The 24,898-nt window shown below is 37.6% G+C and overlaps 1 protein-coding gene across 4 annotated transcripts in view; it reads right to left on the bottom strand.

The window, feature by feature from the left end:
• The window catches only part of BLNK (B cell linker), a 45,675-nt gene that overhangs the window by 6,908 nt on the left and 13,869 nt on the right, over positions 1–24,898 (bottom strand). For 2 of the 4 annotated variants that reach the window (XM_051800665.1, XM_051800667.1), the window contains exons 2-19: positions 23,219–23,284; positions 18,248–18,304; positions 16,166–16,215; positions 15,242–15,282; positions 14,213–14,369; positions 12,804–12,973; positions 12,227–12,308; positions 11,372–11,452; positions 9,910–9,935; positions 9,337–9,371; positions 8,922–9,017; positions 8,190–8,232; positions 5,283–5,310; positions 4,912–4,984; positions 4,313–4,343; positions 3,283–3,325; positions 2,472–2,550; positions 1,986–2,017 (exon numbers count right to left, since the gene is read on the bottom strand). In XM_051800665.1, the coding sequence (XP_051656625.1) occupies positions 1,986–2,017; positions 2,472–2,550; positions 3,283–3,325; positions 4,313–4,343; positions 4,912–4,984; positions 5,283–5,310; positions 8,190–8,232; positions 8,922–9,017; positions 9,337–9,371; positions 9,910–9,935; positions 11,372–11,452; positions 12,227–12,308; positions 12,804–12,973; positions 14,213–14,369; positions 15,242–15,282; positions 16,166–16,215; positions 18,248–18,304; positions 23,219–23,284 (1,190 nt within the window). The remainder of the gene's footprint in view (positions 1–1,985; positions 2,018–2,471; positions 2,551–3,282; positions 3,326–4,312; positions 4,344–4,911; positions 4,985–5,282; positions 5,311–8,189; positions 8,233–8,921; positions 9,018–9,336; positions 9,372–9,909; positions 9,936–11,371; positions 11,453–12,226; positions 12,309–12,803; positions 12,974–14,212; positions 14,370–15,241; positions 15,283–16,165; positions 16,216–18,247; positions 18,305–23,218; positions 23,285–24,898) is intronic. The other 2 variants (XM_051800666.1, XM_051800668.1) reach the window with 1 other exon arrangement.

Raw genomic sequence — 24,898 nt, 5'->3', positions numbered from 1 at the left:
GCCCATACAGTGACCAGAGTTAAAAAATTCAGTTGGACTGGAGAGCTCAGAGACAGCTGTGTGAAGTAGGTTTAAAACTTCTTTTGTAGATGCAACTGTCTGGAAGCTGCATTTCAAGTGGAGGGGAGACATTGTAAGTTCCAGATCTCAAGGAATTACAAACCACTTGAAGAAGGATATTCAATATTAAGAATTTTGGGGTTTTCTCTAAAGTTTTGACTGACCAGCTGCAAAAGCTACAGTTGAAAAGTAGATTGTATGAATAAAGTAAGAACTGCCAGAAGTCAGCCCAAATTAGACTTGACAAAAGGACATTGAAATAAGTAATAAAAGATTCCTTAGCTGTGTGAAAAAGGAAAGAGAGATGGGGCTTCATGCAGGAACAATTTTATTGATTTTAAAGGTAATCTAGGTACTAAAAAAATAGTAGTTCTGATACAGAAATGGAAATTTCCACAATGGAAGCAAAGCTTAAATAACTTAGTACAATTGAACTGGTGGGCCCACATAATCTTTACCCCAGAAATTTCAAAAACTGGCACATGAAATTCAGGGGTGGTAACAGTAATTTTAAATAATTTTCAAGTCAGGATGGTACCATATGATTAAAGGATACCAAAAATAATTGCTGTACCTAAAGTTGGAAAAAGTGAGCTGAGCATTACAGGCCTTTCTGTCTATTCCACAGAACAAGGCCCTAGGAGAGACTTTGAAGGAAATAACATTAAGATTTGGAGGTAAAGATACAACTAGTAAGACAAAATCTGAAACTTACCCAAGTAGATAAAATGTTACAGCTCTTTCATAAAATAACAGAGTTCTACAAAGAGGGAATATGGCACTGTACTTAATCTGGACTTCAGTGGAGCATCTGATACTGTGCCATATGGGAAATAAGTCCTTTTAGTAGAAAAGATAAAAGTTAGCTCTAGTCTTGTATGGGGCCAAAGAAAAGATGACAGGTTATGCTGAAGGGACATTCGAGATTAGGGACCAGTTGTATGTGTGATAAAGTTGTTGCTGGACCTGACACAGAAGAAGATGATGTTAAAGAAAATTTACTGATCAGACCATCATCTAGCACCACAAGAATAGTTACACTTCAGAGAGCAGTAAGAATTTATGCTTAAAGTTGAAGCACATCAGTTGTGTGACAGGAGCAGACAAACTTAAGAGCATCAGTCAATGTCATTAAGATGAACCATTATTATACTTCCTCAGCAGAGGAGATATAATTGCAACATCCATCAGGCAAACATTTCCAGGAAATAGATGCACTAAAAGCAGCATATAAGTTTAAGCTACACCAAATGCAGATTTCTATGTGCAATTCTTACCATTTATTTACAGCGTGAAAGATATGTTGAGGCTGAACACGTGGAGAAAAGGGCTTATAGGAAGGTCAGACAAGTGTCTGCTCACAAGAGACTAGAAAAATGCTAAATCTAATTTACACTTCTGTGCAAAGAGAGTAAATATACATATTACCTAATTTAACTGTGAACTGAAACAAAGTTCCTCTCGGAAAACAGAAGAGCTTTAGCATTTGCCATTATAAAATACTTTTTTTCCCCCCCCTCCTGTAGAGAAAGAATAAATTGGAGGCAATAATAATCTGTCTGTCTTCTAGGCAAGAGAAGCCTGGAACAGCCCAGAAATGTCATATTTAGGATTCTTTTGTGGCAAGGAAGATTGATGGAATCTTTATTATGATGGGAAATGGCCCAAACTGCCTTTGGTAGAAATTTCCAGTAGTCATAAATGGAAATGAAGCACCCAATTTCCATCAATTACCCTGACATACTTCCTTAATTTTACTAGCTGAGCTAAGACCCTGGATACTTGATCTCCTCTTTGTATGCATTACAGATATATTAATTCCAAAATAATTAATATGCATGGCATATTGAAATAATCTTAAGTCAAAGATTAATTTGAAATTACAAGTTAATCACATATTAATTCAAAAACTGAATTATACTTACTTGGCAGAATTGAGAACTTTTGGATCAGAGGCCTGAAATAAATATCAAGAGATTACAGAAAGGTCTGAGGGGATCTACCCTGTTCTGATATCATGAAAATTGTGTATTTGAAGCATGCAGTGATAGAATGTGTTCCATCTTACCCATCTGTCCATTGAGAAATTAAGAGTCTGATACAGGTATTTAAAAAAATTATATCCCACTAGTAATGAAAACAAGGAATTTAAACCTGGTTTAAATCTCCATTACCTTCCTTATGAGATATTATATCCTTCCCTGCTTTTTGGTGATGGCTATAGTATTTGGATGCATTCATTTGCTATGCTTTATTTTTGTGCTACTGTGAGGCTTCAGGAACCACAACTCTCAACAGAAGGCTACAGTGAAAAACAGTGCTTCCCTTTGAACCTCTCACAGCTGTGTTCAGAACAAGCAGCAGGTGCTGGTGCCCTGAAATATTCAAAAGATCATGGAAAGAAATCTTACTTCTGTGCACCACTTGGAAGGGGTGGAAGTGGAAGCTCTTGGTTGGAACTTCGTCGTCGTTCTGCTGCTGTAGGTTTTTCTGCGGTTTGGTAAAACAAATGTTAGAGTCAAGATTTCTTCAGAAACATATTGTCCCAGATAAGAGAGTTCCAGCAGTTGAAGGAGGGTTTCTTTTGCTATAACGTTTGGGAATTTTTCTCACATGGCAGCTTGCTATCGCGCTACTTTCTTTGTTAATTAGTGGCATACCAGCAAATTTCTCGGCAAATAGCTGTGCTGTGGCTGCCTGCAGGGTCGCAGTGGGACACTTGCCTTCTGAGAGGCGAGCTGTGTGACACAGGGGGAGGACACTGGGGCAGGCTGCCTGCAAGAGCTCGGCTGGTTGGCTGCATCTCACCCTGGTGTCAGACAGCAGCTCCTGCTGAGCCTTTGCCTGGAGGAGCAGAGACGGGACGCAGTTTGTGCCTGTGCCAGGAGTCGGCTCCCTGTGAGGTGGTTCTGGCTGAGAACTGAGTGATTCGCCTCCCTTCCCTCCTTGCCACTCAGAGGGCTATATGGCACATTTCTGGTCCATTATTGTCCTACATTACCCCGCCAGTAACCTCAATAGTTTTACTGTGACTGATTTCAGAGAACAATGATATTCAGTGCAGCTCAGGCTGGCCAGATCCAGCCTGAAACGGCTGAAACCAAACACCCCTCAGAAAACCAGAATAAGTTGAATGCGGTGTTATTTGTTTCATGTTTCTAATAAGAAGGAAATTTAATTCTGATAAATGTCAACTTTTTCACAGTAGTGGAGATAATTTACCTTCATTTGCAGTTAAGATCTCTCTGGACGGTAAACATGGTTTCTGCAATAAAACAGAAGGACACCAAATATTAAATGGCATGTCACTAGTACAGCAAATGTTTATCTTTTTTTTACTTTTTGTGAACTAGTTTACATGTAGACTTGACAACATCCTGGAGGAATTAGGAGGCAGAGACACAGCCATTCTCTGAAGAGCCTCTTAATTGTACAACCTTGAAGCTCAGGATTTTGCAAAATAGATTTGGAAAGAATCCCAGTTTGTGGGTATAAATAGACAGACAAAATCTGGAGACATGTGTTTGTTTTTTTTAAACTTCCATTGGTAAGTTTGTGGTGTAACAAATGATTTATTCTTATCTCAGGCCCAAAAATGAAGAGTCTATCCCTTATTGAGCTATGCTCACAAATTTCTGAACAGCTTTCTTTTTACTGAAAGTTAAACTATCAGTTTAACTCACAGTAAAAACTCAACCAACCTTCCAGTTTCAATTTTTTTTTCGTTTTGAAACAATGATAATAAACTGCCAGTTTTGAAACACTTTTCAAATTAATTTATTTGAAAATTTAAACCAGTCGTCTTACTTTCTCCCACTAGAGATTTTGCAATATTTTTCTAATGATGAAATACTTACTGAAAAACCTCTAACAAATTTGGTAAAATCCTGTCACTCTTACAATGAACTCATGTTCCCCATAGGCAGCCCCGTGTATATTTCCAGGAATACTTCTGAATGGCCTGTGTTCCCATTTATTTCTCATTTATTCAGGTCTTGCACTGTGTTTATTGTTACATCCTGGAGTATTGAATCCAAATATCCCTTTAATCAAAATACTTTCCCACTTGAGCTTTCTCACTGCTCTTAGTTCAGGTAATGGCACCCAAATATTACTTTTCTTTATAACTCTCTTCACCCTCATCTTTTTAGGCATTTAACTTGTACCCAAACATATGATAAAATTAGGTTTTACAGTACATTAAAAATTTAATAAAATTATCATTTGGTTATGCAATTACAAGTCAACTTACTGGTGAATTTACCACATTAGAAGTTTTCTTGCTGAAGATTGGAGGAAAAAGAAAACAAAAAAAGAGTATGGTTACTTGGCAGATATATGAATTCATTTAGCAATTAAGGATCAGTGTCATTGATTCTCAAGGTGTTTCTATCTAAGATGGGATGCACTGGATAGCTGTAGGACTTAGAAACAAAAAAGAATAAGAAAAGAATTAGGGTGTCAGATGTAATGTGGGTATTTGGGAAAGGTATTTATGCAAGGAACCTACAGTCTGTCCAGTACATAAGATGACAACTTGGGTGGGGCAGAAGAACTTTAATGACAAACACAACTAGGCTTGCATATGCTAGTGCTGCAGTATGAGATTAAATTAAGCAAGCCAGCACCTGCCATAAGTGGCAGGCAGTGAAGGGCTACGCCACACAAACAGTATTCCTCTGGAAATAACAAAATATTAGCTTGCCTTTCTCTAGTTAGGATATCTGTCTCAAACAGCAATAAAAATTATTCCTGAATTCCAATTGCCATAGGCAAGGATAGGAGTTAGCTCCTAATATACCTATTAAAACACTCCCCATCAAAGAAGTAGTTTTATTATTTTTTACTCACAGGCCCCTTGGTAATGGAGATGGAGTTGCTCCAGGCAGAAATCTGGATTCTTGTGTGTTATTGAATCTCTGACCTAGAGATGCAAGCAACATCTTAAGTATGCAATATTAGCTGTATCTGAACAGTGGATTTTCCCCACTGCCATTTTAGTGTTAATGTAATAAAAGTAAAAAATATCCATTGGTTTAATTTTTATCTTAACATATTTTCACTCTGATTATACTAGAAAACAGTTCAGTAACACTTCTTGCTTGTTGCTCACCGTTACAGATAAAATTTACACTGACACACTACACTGCATTCTATATTAAGATCACCAGTGGCATATCAATCCCTCTCATATTGCCATGTTTTCAATATGGAATACTTACTCTCATCATTATTGTTTGCTTCGTGGTCCTGTAATGGAAAAATAGGTTAGATTTGATATGAAGGAATTAAAAAAGGAATTACTGTGTACAGTTTTGGGTCCTTCACTACAAGAAGGACATTGAGGTGCTGGAACATGTCCAGAGAAGGGCAACAAAACTGGTGAAGGATCTGGAACACAAGTCTTACAAAGAGTGGCTGAGGGAGCTGGGGTTGTTTAGCTTGGAGAAAAGGAGGCTTGGGGGAACCTTATCACTGCCTACAACTACCTGAAAGGAGGTTGTAGCCAGGTGGGAGTCGGCCTGCTCTCCCAGGTAACAAACAACAGGACAAGGGGAAATGCCCTCAAGTTGCACCAGGGGAGGTTTAGATTAGATACTAGAAAAAACTTTTTCACTGAAAGGGTGGTCAGGCATTGGAACAAGCTGCCCAGGGAAGTGGTGGAGTTACCATCCCTGGAAGTGTTCAAAAGGTGTGTGGATGTGACACTTGGGGATATTGTTTAGTGGTGAACACAGTGGGGCTGGGTTAATAGTTGGACTCAATCTTAGAGGTCTTTTCCAACCTTAATGATTCTTTAATGAGAAGTGCATAAATAATCAATATGGCTTTGGCATCTGTAGTGATTTTTAAAGCAATATTTGTACAGAATGAATATAGGATCCATAATATTTTTAATCAGCTTTTAGGATGCAATTTGAAAAATTTAAAGCAAACATCAAAGTTCAAACTTTCTAATAATCTTGAGATTGCCTGTAGTGTTGAGAAAATTGGGCTTGAGTGTTGCAGCGAGACCTTTTGGTTCATGTTTAATTTCTGAGCTGAAGACAGAAATTTTGCAGCAGATTTAAATATACTAAAAACACATCTTCCACTGAAAGAAGGAAACTGAGTAAACTGTCTTTACACCATGCTAGAATTGAAGCAATCCAACTAATTTCCTGGCTTCTTCTGGAGATGCTTACTTTTGGCCCTCATTTCTTGTCTTGTAGGGAATCGGACTCCCATATGATAAGTACCTTTCAAAGAGGCACCAGGTATTAATTTGTCCATCTTCATCTTGCCAGTTAATGACTTTTCACTAGTGTTGGTCAAAAATGCATCCATTCTCTGGTTGGAGAGGTGTAATCCATCATCCAACAGTTGGGGAAGTGAAACATGGAGAAATTATTTTCCCAGTCAGCCAGGGCCTTTGAGAGGAACAAGGGTTACAGTTCTGTGCACATGATCAGTGCTGGTTGGTGTTGACAGTGGATTGAATGGGAGCAGTTAACAGATGTTTCAGTTATTGTTTGCTTTGTCAGTGTGCATAGTTAGGGATGGAAAAGCACAACACAGCATTTGACAAACATCATGCTCATTACCATGTTTTTTGTTTAAATCTGTAAGGGCTGACCACTTACAAAACAAGCAAAGACCCTAAAATTTGGACTACACTGACTAACTCTTTCCTAGGCTGACTCTTGTGACAAACTGGCTAACTGCAATGACCCAGGAGCTGAATACATCCATGGTACAGATGAGTGTTTGGGAGCTTCATCCTTGGAGCTGTAACTAACTCAGTATGTGGCTCCAGCAAAAGGATAGTCTCCTTTTACTCTGCAAAGCTGGGATGATATCCATCTCAGAGCTAAGCTCTGACAATACATTAATGGAGAGGTTCCAGCTGCAATGTGGCACTTGGCTCTGTTGTGAAGCAGGAGTAGTATTCTTAGTGCTACTCAGATAGTGGAATTTGTGTCCAACACTGTCCCTTCAGAAGCAGTTTTTCCCCCTAATCTTCTAGTGGTAAGAAAAGCTGAGAAACTGTTTCATAGAAGAGAAATCGTGACCTTGGCAACACTTGGGAATTGTTCAGCATCCCATGGGATATAGATCTAAATAGGAAGAACTCTGTGATGGGGTAGAAGGGAAACTAAAATGCTGATAGTGTTGTATGTACAAAATACTTGGTATATATAGAAATTGAAAATAAGACTCATATACCACCTGCATAATGTTACCATAACATCTAATCCTGTGATATGACCCGAAATTCCTAATTTTGAGTGTCTAATTTCTCTATATAGCTATTGGTAGACTGATTATTTCTTAGGTACAACTCAGACCATTGGGCCTTAAGTAAAACTCAGACCATGTTTGATGCACATGGCTTCTGGCACAGCTACTGATGCAGTTACTGTCACCCTGTTTCTTGATAGCTGGCTCCTCATGCACACCCTTTTGTGCTGGAACAACTGTGAGTAGAGCTATGGTGCACAACAATTTATGTAACTAATCTGGCTGAAAAAGAATCTTTTGTGCATTTGCTTTTGCTCATTTCTGCAGTTAGACAAGTTTCCAAGTAGTTTGCTTCAAAAAACCTTTGTTCCAGCACAGTGGAAGGGACAGACTGGGGACAAGAGTAGAGGGAGAAGAGAATTGACTGAAACACAGCCTTAGGAACCCAAAGCTTGTAATTAGCCCTTCATGGAGTGTATTTTCTAGTGATACTGGTTACTCAGACTACCCAGTCTGACATTTTAGAATGTTTCCATTTTCAGAAAGCATTAATCACTCATCATCTGAGAGGAATGAAGCTCAAGGAAGGTACTTCAGACTGGGCAAAATTGCCCTTTACTACTTAATGTTCCTGGTGTTCAGCTGCTATTTTGTAAGACAAGAAATTATTTTTGTGGACTGAAAAATATATCCCTTAAAACATTTAAACTTTTTCTTGGATCAATACAGATGTCCAATGCTCTTTTGTCCAGAAGATTAATAGCAACAATTACAATATTAGATGAATATGACATTGAGTCATCTGTTTCTGTTACTTAATCCAGATAATAAAAAGCATCCATCTATTTATGTATAAAACACAGCCCAAGTTTAACACATTCTTTTATAGTAGTCCATTGATTACTCACTGGTTTTGGATGAAGACGACTTCTGGGAAGAGGCAAAATATTTCTGAAAAATATAAAAAATATTTCTGAAAAATATACAAAATAAATGGAGTAGGATTTATTTGTGTAATTTCTTGGCTCAGATATGCTTTTCAAGATCTAGAGAGAAGGAGGTCTCCTGTAAATAGTTTTAATTCCAGCTATGCACTGCTGCAGTGGCTGTGGTGATGCTGTGCTCTTGGTGTGGAACTAATCTAGAATAGGTTCTGTCCTGGCCTATTTTGTAAAGCAATGTCCTAGAGATGAGAAAGTGGTTATGAAGCAGCTTCCTACACTTCTAGGGACACAGGAGTGAAGTAGGCTGCATGCTCAAGTATACTTTTTCTCTTTTCCTCCAGAGGCTTGGAGTACAAATTGTGGATTTACCGTGTCCAGTTTCTTTACAAGCAATCCTGTGCCCCTGCAAAAACATTGCATTTTCAGGGGTGCAGAGATGGCTAATAGAACTTTAAACTGGCTTTCAGAGATATTTTGTCCCTGCACTGGATCCTTAAAGGGATATTCCAGAAAATACAATCCGTTTGGCAAACTGGCTTGACTACAGAAGTTCACAAGAAAACTAGAGCTTTCAGTTCTCATCTTGTCCCAGTGAGTGTCCTGACAACTGTTTGTTGTCAGAAGGCTACACATTAGAGAGGAGAAAATCTTCTCTCTGCTAATATTTCCTATTGATCTAAGCTGCTGTTGACTTACCTGCAAGTCTCCTGTTTAGGTGGCTCTCTGGTCATACTGTGCATGTGGGAGTGCTCTGTATTCTTAGCAGCCATAGACAGAAGTGGCTTAGTGAACCTAGTAATAAAACATGCATTAAGAAATGAAAATTATATTTAACAATTGTGAATACAAAGAAAACCTCTCTTTCTCCTCCCCTACCCCCTCAAAATTCTAAAAAGTACCCTTAAGAGGTATTTCTTTTTAATGTGTTGTGCTTGGGTTATTGAAATTAACATAGAAATGGTTGATAATTTTTGTATAGATAATCTAAAGAGATATTTACTGCATATATATCTTCTAGAGAAAGAATTATCAAACATGTTGTATCTAGATAAGAAAATATATTTTCTGACAAGTTTTAAATAATGCACAAACATTCACAGCAATGGGTTACCTGGCTACCGGTGGTGGTGGTGGTGATGGTTTTTCCTGTAAGAGAAAATGCACTGAATTTTTTGGTCACTTTTCGATTTCATGAAATACATTTGTATGATCCTATTTATGTTACCACATCAAGATGTTATTTTTGCATTGTGGTATAGATTTTTATTAGAGCCTGGTCTGGTAATCTGCACTAGGATGGGAGAGGCAAGAACTCAACACCAGTAAATCTGCTTTGGTCATATTATGTCAGTACCAGCAAGTGGGAAGAAAATTACTGTGTCAGAGCTGTCATTGCTCCTCTGCTGCAGTTCTGCTTCTGAAAAGCATCCCGTTAGGCTGCTGCTTCCCAGACTGGATAACTATCACACAGGACTGGGAAATTGCTGCCCCTTCCCATTTACTCTGTTCTGCAGACCTTTAGAATCAGTCTGCCAGCTTTTCTGAGAAGGGAGTGTCAGAAAGTTTTAAGTGCAGACAGAGATTTGTTCCCATTTTTCCCCTTGAAAGACTGATAGTCTTTTTTCGCAATCATATTTGTACCCTGCCTGAGGGCAATGCAAGTCATACTACAGAAAAGCCTCACCTCTTCTTCAGGAACCTCGTAGACTTCTGTAGGACAGGAAGGAAAAAAAAAAAGTGTTCTTTGGTTAGCAAAAACATACCGCATGTTACCAAAAAAACTGATCTGTTTTGTATCAGTTGTACTTCTGACTCTGGAAAAATAACTTGGAGAATCTGCTCAGAACTTGATTCTGCCTCCAAAACTCTGGAGTAGCAAAATCCCCGGTCTTCTAGTGGAAACTTCAGGAAATGTCCCAGGAATTCTGATCAACAGTCACTGCATTAATGAAGTTTCCACCCACCCCACAACCTTTTTTTTTGTTTTGCTTTTCTTTCTTTTTCCCCCCAAAGCAAGGTGAATGTTTGTGTTGTACAAACACGGGACAGTTTGGAAAAAATGTGTTATCACACCTGTGCTAGCATTTAGCCTTTCCTTGACTCTCAGGGAGGAAGAGATAGGTGAATCATAAATACAAGCTGGTGCATTTGCGTGGCCAGCATCCATTCTCTGACACACAGGTATGTTTTAATTCGTAGATGTTAAGAGCAAAACCCACAAGCATTCTTATCTATGTTCAGTTTCTTCAATGAAAATAGAACCCTACTTCAAAAAATTTCACGTCAGGCTTCCTCACTTTGTTGTGCTGAAGTGTTTGAGTTCCCACCAGGGGGAGATGTTTTATTTTTAGTAACGTCTGTCAGGAGCTGGTTGTTGCTCGACACTGATTTACAGAAAGGCTGAGATTGAAAAGGGCATTTTAAAATGTCTGGAAAGTAACTAACGAAATCTTAAATCATTCAGTAAGAATTTTAGTTTATGACTTGTAGTTTGCAACTTGAAAGCTAAACGTATTACTAATGAATATGCAAAGCTTTTTAAAGAACTGTCATAAGTCTGTAAAGGTTACATTCTAAGCAATTAATGGGATAATGAGGATACAAAACAACTCTGAGTTGGCACTGGAAGATTAAACAAGTATATCTGCACTTACAAAAGCAAATAGGATTCCTCTTATTTGCTTCATCTTTTGGTTTTTTTTTTTCCAAATAAATTGCTCTTTATAGAACTTAAATGGGAACAAAGGACAAGCAAAACATCAGCCTATAAGGAACTTCTATGTGGTTAAATCCTGATGTGGTCAAAGTATTAGGTCTTGATTCCTATAGTGAAATGGGATTACTAACATACCGAGCCCTATAATTGTTTTTGCTGTATTGATCTATTTGCATTCCTCCACTAAAGCAAAAGACTAAAAATGAATTAATTTGGGCAAAGAAATTGCTCTACTTTTATTCATGCTTAAAATGGATTTACTATTCAAGCTAGACAAAGCAACTGCTGCAACAGAGAAAAACTAAAGAGGAACATATTTAAGTTTTACTGAAGTATGTCATAAGGTTTGTGTTGTGAATATATTAAGTGTAATTTAATATTCCTCAGTCTTAGATTATTTTCTTTTAACAGTGATACAAACTCCACGTACCTTGCATATCAGAAGTAAGAGAAGGCTTTGGAGAAGTAGGGGGGCCTGGCTTCGTTGTCTTCATAAATCTGTTCCCAGGAGCTAAAAACATATTTTATTCATGTACATACATACTCGTGTACATGTGTGTGTATATACATATATATTTACGTATGTGTACACATCTATTTATATATATACACATGTTAACAAACTAACAATGGAACAAATTAACAATAAGAATGAATATTAAGTCAGTCCAAGTGGTAGCCTTTTTGTGTGACCTTAAATAAATCGAGTCAGAAAGCAGCTCTTATTTTAAAAGGGAAACATGATTCAGTGTTCATGCCTTCCTGAATAGGTTTGATACTGTCAGTGATGTCAGAGAGCAGAATTACTTAGTGTTCTCTGTTTGCTTTTCACCTTTAGGCTGTAGTAATTTCACTCTCCAGCTAAATATACTACAAATAGTGAGATTAAAAACAGAATAAAAAAATACAATCAAAGTCTGTCTTTATCTGAAATATTTAAAAATGTTTGTTCTTCTCCTGAGGCACTTCAGTAAACAGAGAATTTTAATGCTGTAGCTCCCTTGGATGATTAGGATCACATGCCTGGTTGTACAAGGGCTGGACTTAGAAATAACTGAGAGAGGCAGAAATTAAACATGGCTTCCAATAAGGTTAAAAATAATAAAGTTAAAAATAATTTTCCTTGGCCTGGTCATGAGCCAAATGCCTTTTTACAGACTGTGTTTTCTCTAATAGCTGCATCTCCACTCTTTGAACCCTAGAAAGAGACATTAATTTGATCAATTTTTTTCCACTGTTGTTCCTAAGAACACAATAATTATTAGCTTAAATGACTAAAACTCACATTTTGTAGGTAGTGACATGCTGCTTTCTGTGGGTTCAATATAGTTATCGTCATCATTGTCCACTGGCACAATGTAATTATCCTGTGAGAAATGCAGGACAAAAATCTACCAGTTAAACCTCCATCATATCAACCAACTGTTGGGATTGAAGCAGTTTACAACAGTTGTCATTTCACAGTGACTGCTATTTCAGACATTTATCATCCTATGTGGATGGAATTCCCAATGACTGAAAGCCCTTTACCAAATAATTCCAGTTCTAGACTGGTGCATGAAAGCCCTCCTCCCTTCCCTTTGGTCCTGGAGTAGTCTTTGAGGTTACTGTCTCCCACTGCCTGCAGCTTGTTACGGATGATCAGAAACTACTTTGTGGTCTAAAGAGCCTCCTTGGTACTCAGAGTAGGCAGATATCCCCCAGGGCTCAGTATGGTACTCACAGGTCACTGTGATGTACACTGTGATTTGTCCATAGAGGCTAAGAAAGGGACCAGGTCATGGCATTGCTCTGATCTGTCTTATTGGTCTGGAGTCATCAAACATTTAAACAGCCAAAACAAGTATATATGTAAACTTTACCTCATCATCACTACACTCCTTAGGCTTTGGTGGTACTTTTGGTTTTGCAGCAGGAGACGGCAGTGGCAGGGATGGCACACATGGTTTCTTTGGTCTGGACATGGCTGGACTGGGTGTACTTGGAAGAGGTTTGTTGATGGGAGGAAGCTGCTGGTGACTGGTGCGATTGTCTTTTAATGTGGAAAAAACCAACAATTTTAGGAAAAATTACACATTAGCCTCTGCACTGTCTTCTACTACCTGTGCAAACAAGTCTTTACTTGTGACTGCAGCTCAGGTCAAAAGGCAGACCTGAGCATAGCTGGTCCTGATGTTGAGACTTGTGTGTAAACTGGTCCTGCCACCTTCATTGCTCATGGTGGCAACCCCCTCCTCTGTAACAGGCTGCAGAGGTTACTTAGGCACTGACTGTTCTATGAACAGCTGTTTAACTCCTTAGGGAAACAAGGAGTTACACAGCTCACACACCTCATGGCTGGGTGGTCCTTTTGTTAGTATGTCTTGTGCTGGTATGAACTTTGGTGATAGGAAGTGAGAAAGAACATATCTGACATATGAGAAAAACAACTGTTACACAGCACAAAGGGTGGGACTGGAACATAAATTATGCCAGGTTCTCTGGGGTGTCATTTTAACAACTGCCTTTACAAAGAACGCATAAATGAAGTGCTGATAAACTTCTGTGAGTACATATGTGGTATTTTAGCACTTTGATAAATATTCTGCAACTAGGAACAGTCTTGTATCATACCAAAGTGAAAGCAGGCATGTCAGCGTTTCTTTTCCACGTCTCAAATCTTCATCTATCTGAAGCTAACTTTCATTCACTTCAATGCAATCTTTCCATGGTTGAAAATAATGGAAACAGAAAGAAAAAAAATGCCTCTACACTGGATGGATGTAAATAAAATCTTGATCCTGTTCTGTTTTTCAGGATATTTATCATCCTCAGTACCAGTCTTCAAGGACAATATGAAATGAATATTTGGGCTACTTTGTCCTCTGTTTTTGGAATAATGATTGGAGAAACAGAGAAGACTAAGAACGGACCTGTCTAGTCTTCTATGCCCAATCTTTAATATGAATTCCTGCATCCTCATGCGTGGATTAATCTGGAGCCAAATTACTGATCTCTCCCATAACTTTGCTTGCATTTTGTAGTTAGTAGATGTATATTAAAGTCTCTAGGACACATTATATTAAAATTGTAAACTTAACTACCATCAATACTAACTTGTTTCATGCTGTAATACTAAAAACCCCTACCCCTGAATGCTGAAGACCTGACTGTCAGAGTTAAAAGCAAAGTCTTGAGGAAAGGACAGGTTAGTCTGTTTGAGGCCACATCTCTTCTGGTACTGATCAATAAGCAATTATCAAGCTGACATAGTCAACTATTCCATAACTACCTGCATATTCACCCCTAGAAATAGGAAAAGCAGAGGGAATCTTCTTTTTCTCCTTCTCACTTGGAGGTGGCTCATAGCTGTCATCAGGATTCTCTTCACTGGGGACCACATACATCTCAGAGTCAGAGTGGTCATCTGGATTTTCATAATCACTGTCCTAGAAAGACAGAACTTCCCATTTTTCATCTCATAACATATTTATAGCAATGTACAACACAAATATCCTTGCAGGAGTACAATAACTAAATTACAACAAGCTATCCTCGAAAGGACACATTACATTCCCTTTTAGTGCTTCCTCTTTAAACAGATGGGTGCTTCCACCTGCCTCCCCTTCTGCTCCTCCCAGGAACTTCCTGCTCCCTGTCTTCTTATGGTCTCCAAGGAGTCCTTTCACCTCAAGAGCTGTCTTCAAATTATGGATCAACAGCTTGTTTCCCTTCCCAGGACAGCTCCTTTCTAGTTCCAGCTGGGACTCTTGCTGTGTCTTGTCACTTCCTCTCCCTTTCCTATTAAAATGGTAATCAAGATCTAACTCCAGAAGGAAATTGGTCACTTCAGGCTGACAGTTGCACCATCACTTTACATGGCTGATGGCCATGGCTTGCTTCATTCTAGTGCTTTCTAAAATCTTAGCAGAAGTTTTTCATTTTTAAGAAGTGGCTTTCCTCTCCTTACCCTTCCTACCCTCCCTCCACCAAGTAAAAGATCTTACTGGTTTCTGAAATTATTGTTCAGTTTGAGAAGTCCCTCAAATTGATGCCATGTGCTTATTTATCCAAAAAGCTTAGTGTCCATGGCTGCCATTGGCAGTGCTTCTGAAAGTACTTCTAAGTTGAGTGTAAAAAAACTGAGGTAGCTAAAAGTTAGTGGCTACTTGTGAATAAAGCTGATGTGACAAATAAGGTAATATTTCAGTAGTATTAAGTTCAACCACAACTAGATGATTCAAAACTAAACTTTTCTTATTATTTCTTGTGCTAACTTGCTGCTACAGTAACCTTTGACTACCCCAAAATATGTACTTACAAAATCATCTGACCATTGTTCCTCTTCATTGTCTGCATGTTCTAAACCAAACATAAGATTATTTAAGGAGATGGAAGAGTGAACATAGATGTTTATCTTAGATTGTTTTTTCAATCTATACTTATCATATTCAATTTAAAAAGAGTGGAAATAATTTCCTAAACAGTTTGAAGCAACACATCTGTCTTGCTTGTTTTTGACAAATTGTTTCAGGGCTGTCGGGAAAGCATTAGAAAATGCCAAACTGCACATGGTCCAAAGAGCAGAGCATGTACTTTACCCACAGTGTCCTGCTAATGCATCTCATTTTTAAGTAGGGGTGACAATTTCTAGATAATGAAACTATTGCTGACCTCTGGGCTCTGCACTTTCTTAGATAAAGCTCCAAGACAGGACACTAATTACAAATGTTGATGTTAAACATGGTACACTTATCTGATAACTTCCAAACTCTATTCTCTTTGCTTCAGTTATTGTCTTAAAAAGATGGCTGTTAACATGAACTAGTCTGTGGGCAGTGCTGTATGATAAGCAAGTAGAGTTCTACCTCTAAGGTAATTCATGATGTCAGTATTACATTTGTAGTATTAAGATTCTGAATCTGTGATGATCCATTTTTTCTTTTTTTTCCCTACTTACTTTCACATCAGTTTCTACCAGGGAGGGACTGGATGCAAATTCTCCTCCATTTTTTACAGCAGGCTGCCTACAGACAAAGACTGATTTTGAAAGAGTAGCTACTTGCTAATTTTTGCTAGCCTTTCATTTCAGAGGCGTGAACTACCTTCAGAGTTGTTGTTAATGGTACTCTGTACTCTCATTAAAAACAAATTAGGAGGCAGTGTATAACTGAAATACTGTTAGGCATATAGATAACAAATTTACACAGACATGCAGTTTAAATTTACATTAATACAGCCTTACCTGTAGCATAATCCCTTTGTGGTAGACTTGGTGGTGGCTTTTTTTTAAGGCTGTAAATGATAATTATTACATTTATGATCTCATAAGTGACATTCAGTAGAAGGGAGCTTTAGCCAGACACATAAAAAAGCTGATAACAAAAGATACCTGCAGCTGAGGAAATACAGATTACCATCACAGATGCTTAGCAAACAGCTGTAGAAGAATGCTTTGAAAAGCTAGAAACAGATAAGATATTAAAATATAATCTGATATTTTAATTCTTTTTTTCACTTAGAACATAGGTTGAGAGAACAGCTTCCTTGCTCACCCCTATCCTCTTCATTTCCAATGCAGAAACAGATAACGTAGGGGATAGAGATAAATGCATGTCTATTGGAAGATGAAAATCTGTTCAGGTTCAAAGAGGTTTTGCTAAGAGTATGGCAGAAGAAAGCGGTGTAGCACTCTCCATTTGTATTTTTAGAACTATAATTTTGCATGTACTTTATTTGCTGATTAATGTTTAAATGTACACCAGGTCTCTCAGTGCCAGATTCTGTTTCTACTTATTATTATTTTATGATGTTATGTCCCTTTTTTGGTAAAAACTGTTATAATGGCATTTGTAATACCAAGTGAATAAAAAAAAATTCGTAGAAAGACTGAAAGGATATTTATGGCTATACATATTCATATGTATATGCCTGTGCATGTATATATATTTAGCAAGCAGAAGTACACATATATGTAATCTATATGTATACACATATATACGTGGGTATTCATATATACCCCTCCTTGCTAACTTGCAGCTGTCCAAAGACACTGAATTACAGTCAGTTGAATTATTTCATTCTCTCTGCAACAAAAGAGAAAAATTTGGGCTTAAGGTCAAGATAGAACAGTGCCTGGGTGACACCAGAGGCCAGACTGATGCCTCTGAAGAGGAAAAAACCCAACCCTTTGCTTTCTGTAGCCAGATAAAACATTAACACAGTTAATGGCTTTAAAAATGACTCTTCAAAGTGACTTTTGAGCATTGTCTGACAGCTCCCCTATAGCACTGATGAGACCCCACCATGGACCTGAAGCTTTGTCCACTGAATTGATGGCTTCACTCATTCTTCAGTCAGGTCCTAACGAATTCATTTGCAAAAATGAGCAAGTCATTTAAAAAAAAAAAGTCTACGAAGAATTTAAAATACTTTCTTGTGATCTCTGAGCAATAGTGATGTCTATGAATTTTGCTTTACCACAAGAATTTGTCACTCAATATGTAAGTCCTGAGCATGCTGCTCAGGTGTCATTGTTCAGATACCACTGTAACTCTGGGTGGAGGCACTAACACATCAACTGAAAAACTTTTTCTATCTATTTTAAGAAAGGCTTTGGCTACTTCTGAGTTGAATTCATGGAATTCTGTTGTTCAGATAGTCACCAAAATCACCCCATGCACATCCATGAATCAATGAATAAATGGTGCAGGCATTGCTAAAGCTCAAAAAAACCCAACTGCCCCATACCCCCAAAAATAAAAACCAATCCAGGGAGATTATTTTTGCAATATTAACCTGCTTTGTTCGTTACTAACAACACTAATGATGGATAGTTGCCTCCTCCAAGATTTTAACTTCCTTCAGTATAATATAACAGTGTACAAACAGCAAATGAAAAAGCATTCTCAACAGCCCTGCTCTTGTCTTCCTCCAGGTTAGCACAGCCATGTTAGAAAGAAAAACCCAGGGCCACTGCCAGGGCACATCTCAGGTCTTAGGGAGGGTAGACCAAGATCTACTGATGTACTTTGCAACATGTCTATCATGAGTTGTTCAGAAATGGTGGAGACTTGGAAAATACTGGAACTGAGGCAACAGTAAGAGGCTGTCTGGGTCATGGTGTAAAGTATGTGGCTTAAGCAACATTACACATTTGTAAGCTGCTAAGCAGAAGGCTTCCATACTTTGTCCCAGGCCCTGTAAATCCTGGCAGTGGCCCTGACAGAAAATGTCAATATGTTACAACGAAAGCGTATGAAGTACAGAACAGAGGTCTGTGTCTAAGCAGCCTATCGTGCTATGGTGCAGCTATGAAATGGCATACCGATCCCAAGTATCTTTCCCAGTTTTGCAAATTAAGGCCACTTGCTCATTTTGGAACCTGAATATCAATAGAAGAAAAGAAATTATGTTTCTTTCACAGAGCTGAAACAGTTCATGGCCACATCTACATTTGCTAGAATCTCTTCAAATATGTTATTTATTCTAAAATTCAAATTCACTTAAAAAGTAATTCTCACTGTATTTATTGAATGTCAGATCTGTAATCCAGGCTCTTTTGAAGTCAGCTGGAGCTTCACTGTACAGGAGTCAGAACTTTACCAAATGTGCAAACCACAACACAAGCTCAAAAGACATAACCCTATGCCAAGGCGTGGTTACGTAGCTATTTCAGATTCTGACATCATTATCCACACAAATGCTCGCAAAATGGCAATTGTCTTTGTCCTGTGTCCCTGAAGTAAATGAGGAAGCACTGAAAGAACCAAATGCTATATAATTTAGCATACACATTTAAGTGTATTTAATCCTAGTATATACATTTTAGCTTCACCAAATAACCAAGTAGCATTTGAGACATTTCATACAATGGGGTATAAATGCCTCTCACACAAGAACAAAATGCATGGTACAGAAATTCATAACAACCTGAAAGAGAACAAGCTATTCCATCTTAAAACAATGTATTCCAAGATTGCCCCCCTATAGCACACTAAAACATTTAGGCATGTGCTTAACTTTTCTCACATGTGGAAACTGCAAATATTAATTACATACTTTGAATTCATAACATGTTTTTGTTTTCCTATACTAAATGGAGGATTTTTAAATAAACTGCAGGAGAGGTCTGGGTGTTTTGCTCTAGCAACACTTATTTGTACAGGCTACACCCAGAAAAGTAACCAAACATAGGTAGTAGTAGTAGTTTTTTCTGTGTTGAATTTAATTCTCCCACAGGTGCATTTCCCCACTAGTGTTTCTGCTCACACCCCCAGCATTTAAGATGCACCTGAAAACTGTTTTCAAAAGTCCTTCACTTTTTCTATTGTTAAATCTGTACAAAGTCCACTCCCTTCTTAGAGACCATTTCAACTTAATAGTTTTTACAAAAATTGTACTGATAATCTTTACTGAGTTGAATATTTATAGTACATATTAGTTTTAAGTGCACTAGATCATCACACTTGTGATTAATCAAACTTTGCCAAAAACATTTTCAGAGTTCCAAAAGGTGTGATCTAGTTGACAGATAAACTTTTCCTGAACTGTGTTCTCATGACCTAGTGGAATAGTTTGTTATAGATTTGGAAGTATGTGGCAACTGTATAAGATAAAATTAATCTGAAAGCTTTTTTGGAAAGTCTTATTACTACTCTTTCACATATTTTCTTTACAATGTGCTATGACAGTGAAATGCCGTCTAGCTGTGATTTATTTGTCTTCACTTTGATGAAATATTATTACATTAATAAAATCCCAGCACTCAAAACATTCTATCCAGCTACACAGTGACTTTCATGTTTCTTCAGAATAACAGTTAAAATTAGGTATGATATTTTTTGCTGTTTTCTTTTCTAAGTGTGGTACAGCTTAATTTTAGTACATTTCTCTCATTGTTTTGTTCATAAAACACCACTTTTCTCTCTGCCAAGGGTTGGATCACAGATGTTTTCTAGTGGCAGCTAAGCAGGTTGAAGAAACATTTAGTAACACAATGACCATTTTTCTGCCTGAAGTTACTGCCTGAGTTATAAATTGTATAGAAAAATGGACCAGACAAATCTGAAGTAAAGAATTACCCAACTAAATAACTGAGTAAAGCATCTTCTTTTTTTTTTTTTTTTAGGTCACACAGCAAATGTGATTTCAAGAAACGAACATATTTGGGTTGTGTGCAGTCAGACACACAACTACAAGTGCATGATTTCTGATGGCATTGCGAAGGAAGTTTTGATAGGATGTGATACTGCTACAAGGTGAGTAAACTGACCTTCCAGTAGATCAGCACCTACCAAAATGAGAGCCCCCAGCTCTCGTTGTTTATACAGTGTCAGTGTTGGCTACACCCATTGCTTCTACACCTGAGTACATAATCCTCTTTGACAGCATGATCTGCACAGCAGCTGGGGCTCCAGTATTGTAAACAGTTTTGCAAGTGATTAGGGGCAAGCAGGTGACTGCTATCCTGCAGGGGCCAATATTTTTAGTGCCAGAAAATTCTGAGACAGGATGGGGAACACACAGGAACTTTTAAGTAATGAAGAAACAACCTGCCGGTTTCTTTCCTGTTCCCACCACTGCTCAGGCTGCTTTCCACACACCTTGAAGAACACATGGATAATCAAAAGCCAATCCAGATTTTATAAGTGTTTTAACAAATACTGGTAATAAGTCAAATGTATTTCATGAATCTCTGATTGCTCTTTCAGTTTGAGTAGCAGAGGCTTACAGTATACATCAGCGTGACAACTTTAGGCTTCAGATAAGCAAGTATGCTATTTGAATTCCCTAAAATTATTTCTACTTATAATAGGTTTGAATTTGATGGGTTTTATTCCAGCATATAGACAAATTCTAAAACTGTGCTACATAAAACCAATTAAAAAAAAATTCTGGCTTCAGTTGTGTTTAGATCCCTGACACTTAATAAAATAATTCTGTAACTGAAATGGAGTAATGGTCAACTGGACAACCACGTTTATTAGAAAAAGTCTTAAAAAAAATTCAACATAAAGTCCACAAAGGGCACATTGAAAGCAATACAGCCAGTTCTAATTCTGTAAAGCTTGGCACCTCTTGTACATATCCTTATCAGCATTGTCAACTCATGCTTTTATTGCAGCTTGTTATGTGCTGGGTTCAAGACTTGAGTTCTGAAGTCATATGCAAATGTAAGAAATTCTTCAATTTTTTAGAAACTAAATTTCTGATCATAACTGCAGAAAAGATTAATATGACTCAGATGAAGCACAGTATCATCAGAAAGATTATTATATGCTTTTTATATCTCAATTTGTATTCTTATAGCTGGAAGAGTTGAGACGTGAGCTTTGTGCTGCAGTCATATATTAAAAGAGTTCTTATGAGCCTGCACTTTTTTATAGGGTTTTTTTACATCTTGAGTGAATCAAAGAATTGCAGTGTTATATCAGCAATCTTGTATCTGACATTTAATGATGATACCTCTAACCTTCCCAGCTTCCACTATATTTGATTCTTGTTACTTCTCCCTTGTCTTTCCTTCCCCTCTTACTCTCTAGGAAGGACACACAGTCAGAGCAATACTGATTAAAAGCAAAATTCACATTCAGGCAACTATGGGAGACAATTTGCAACCTCACATTATAAACTTGAGATACTTCTATTGTTTCTGTCATCTGCTTTCCTCCCTGAAGCTTTTGAACTGGACCCACTGCAACATTATTAATTACACTTAAACTACTACTGTGAAGTAGGAAGCCACCCTTTATTAAAAGGCAGCAACTACAACAACAAACCCTCATCTCCTTCAAAAACCCACCAAAATCCTTTTGACACCTACCAGCTCTTCCTTGTGATCAGGTCCTAGATGAAACTATGAGTTTTTTTGCAGATGGGTCTCTGAACACAGTGGTCTATTTATGTACACACTGTGCTAAGAACAAAACCACACAAATTAAAATAAAGACCCAAGTAGCTGAAATAGCGTCATTTTAATGGAAACTCTCCTTTTGCACTTCGTGTGGAAATAACAAGTGCTTATACCAAGTGACTGTGATTTACTGCGAATTGCAGCAGTGTTAGAGTGAAGAAGGATGAGTAAAGGAAAAAATTATCTCAAGAATCTGTCAGGTGTTTTACCATCAGAGCCTGCTTAAGGTCTGTGGACAGAAACACAGCTGTGAGAATGAGACCACAAAGCAGGGCTTGCAGCCTAAGGTTACTCCTTCTGCCTGGGGAATGGGAGATCACTGCTACTTCTAGAAGTGCCTCCCACTCCTCTGCCAGGGGCAGCAGCTGCCCCACAAACATCAGCCCTGCCTGGGCTGGCAGCAGGGGCAATAGCTCAGCCAGCCTGGCTTTCCAGAGCTCTTGTACAGCCAAACTAGGAAGAACCCTATTGCTTCTCTCAACTGCCTACTGACTGCTCTATATACAAGAAGTCTTTCTTTAACTGAGCCACTGTGGTCACTCTTTAAGAACAATTTTAAACAATGTTTCTATGTGCCTCTTATGTACAAGAGCTGTATTTCTAGAATTTAATATGGTCATCCTGGAAACACTTCAAGTACTGTGTACTAATTAACTTATAAAAGTACTTAGTACTTTTGTTGCCAATGACCCATCTGAATGAGAAAATCACATCCAAATGGAAGTCCTATGCAAATGAGCTATTGCATTAGGAAAAAGTGTGCTAAATAGCTAATTGGTTTAAATAGATGTTTGACTGGAAACAGTGAATAGTGTATTCATTTGACAAGGATGCAGAATTACTGGAATCTCTTTCAATGTATAAATACACATGAATATTTTATGATACTCTCATGCATGTGACATCAATACCCATGCTGTACAGCACTTCTTATTGGAATAAGGATGTTAGGTAATGCTGGATTTTGTTTTATGGGAATGAAACACAGGAGGATTTAACATTTTTAAGGGAATTTTAACTATGATATCTGACCAGTTGGTTCAAGGTAGAGCTCAAATTAAACTTAATTGCAGCAGGTAGCCTAAACAGTTGCCTAAGGAGAAAGGCACACATCCAAACAACAAGCGATGACCACTCCCAAGGAACACTCAAGGAAAGTCCATTTCACGCAAATATTTTTTTTCAGGGCTACAAACAAAACCTGCCATTGGAGTCCAGTTCTTCAACTTATGACAATTCTGCATGTCTGAGCTGAAGCTTTTCACATACACTGAAGTACATCCCTCTAGAATAACATGGTCCCAACACCAAAGTACTATACACTATGTTACAACATGAACTTCCCCAAATTGATAAAATGAGGGATTGACATTTCAAACTTACTTTTTGAACTTGTTTATTATCCCACTTTCATTTTTCTTGATGTCATGCACCATCTTTTGAAGCTTCCTGTAAAATATTAAACAAAGCCAGCATTAAAATTACCAAATGATTGAAAATCCATTTATATAAATTAAGAAAAATATGCTTAATATGTCTTCAATAAGTAGTTTAGTTGCTAAATCATTTGTGCATAAATTTTTCCTCCCTTTTTAACAGAGCCCTTTAGCATTGTTTGTGTTATCCTTCTTAATACAATTATATGTAGTTTAAACAATCAATTTGAGTGACTGCCATCAGGAAGAAACATCATTGCCTAAATTAATAGTTTAGAACATTTCAATGTTAACATTTTGTCCAGATCTGACTTCACAACACTGCATAGCTATAGTGGGAATGCCCTCTGATTTCTGACCCTACATGGGACACTCTATCTCATGCCCCCAGTGTTTGCAGTTACAATAGCAGGGGAAAGACAATACATTCCTGGGCCCAGGCCATTTGAGAAACTATTAGAGGATTGATGACTCTGAGCTGTAAAAACTCATGATCTTAGGACTCCAGTTACATGGACTAATATCTAGAATTGTAGATTGTTTTATTAATCACCTGCATTGACATAATTAAAATTTTACTTGTAATCAAGGCAATTTAAGTTGAATATTTTTCACTTGTCAAGTATCATTTAGAATCCCACCTCCCTTCTCATTTAAAAAATCCACACCACTAAAATCAAGTCAGTGTCAAGAATACAGATAGAATTTTTAGCAAAAGACTGACTTAATAGTGAAACCTGTTCAAAGTCTGCAGATACCAGAAACTTCTATAGAATGCACATATATTTTGAGTTTCTTCTCACAGTGTGTGTTCTTCCTATTCCCCTAAACTTAGCATTTTTTATTAGACCTGAGCTGAAGATTTTAGCACAACCAATAATGTATTGATTTTTTTTTTTCCAAAAAGCACTTAAAAAAAATTGGCCTTCCATTCTTCATTACACGTTGTCCATGTCATTCCACGTTTTAGTCTTCCCTCCTTCCTCTCTGATGCACAGTCAGGCTACCAACAGACTCTTGGACGCTTTGCTTACAAAGAGAAGTACAAGCATCAAAGTACTTATTCTTCTTCTTAAAGATTTCTTTAAACTTGAAATCTTATTATTCAGAAGGTTGAGTAACACATAGTTTCACTAGAAAAAGGCATCTTCCAGCTTCATCACAAGTAATTAAAAACTTTCTCTTAAAAATTAAAATAGTTTTTTCAAAGGAAATTGGAATTAGATGAGAACTAGCTAATCAAAATCCGGGGGTAACTGCACTAATGTGATTATTTGTCTGCAGTCCTTGGTTTGGGCTGAGCAGACATGTAGCACTCAAGGCATCAGGTAGCAGTTGAATATTAGACTTCTGCTGGAAAGGACCTTCCTACCTCTGCTCCTGATTTTAGAGCAATTGTGTTAGGTAGTGATAACTAGTCACATTTTATGAGACTTGCTTAAAAAGAACAGTTAAATAACGGAGTATTTCTAAGTTTTTAGAAGACTAAATAACAAAGCTTGATTTTATTCTTAATAATGTTTATTAACAGAACAGAAACAGATCTTTTCACTATATTAGCCGAATTTGAAGGACAACCCCTGTAATACCATAACATGGTATATAATGCTCTGACAAGCTAAAACAT

Source organism: Manacus candei, unplaced genomic scaffold, assembly GCF_025592945.1.
Source record: "Manacus candei isolate 608988 ecotype Guabito, Panama unplaced genomic scaffold, ASM2559294v1 h1tg000050l, whole genome shotgun sequence".
Taxonomy (NCBI): domain Eukaryota; kingdom Metazoa; phylum Chordata; class Aves; order Passeriformes; family Pipridae; genus Manacus; species Manacus candei.
The sequence above is the reverse complement of the archived record's forward strand: the minus strand, read 5'-3'. Positions and strand labels throughout refer to the sequence as shown.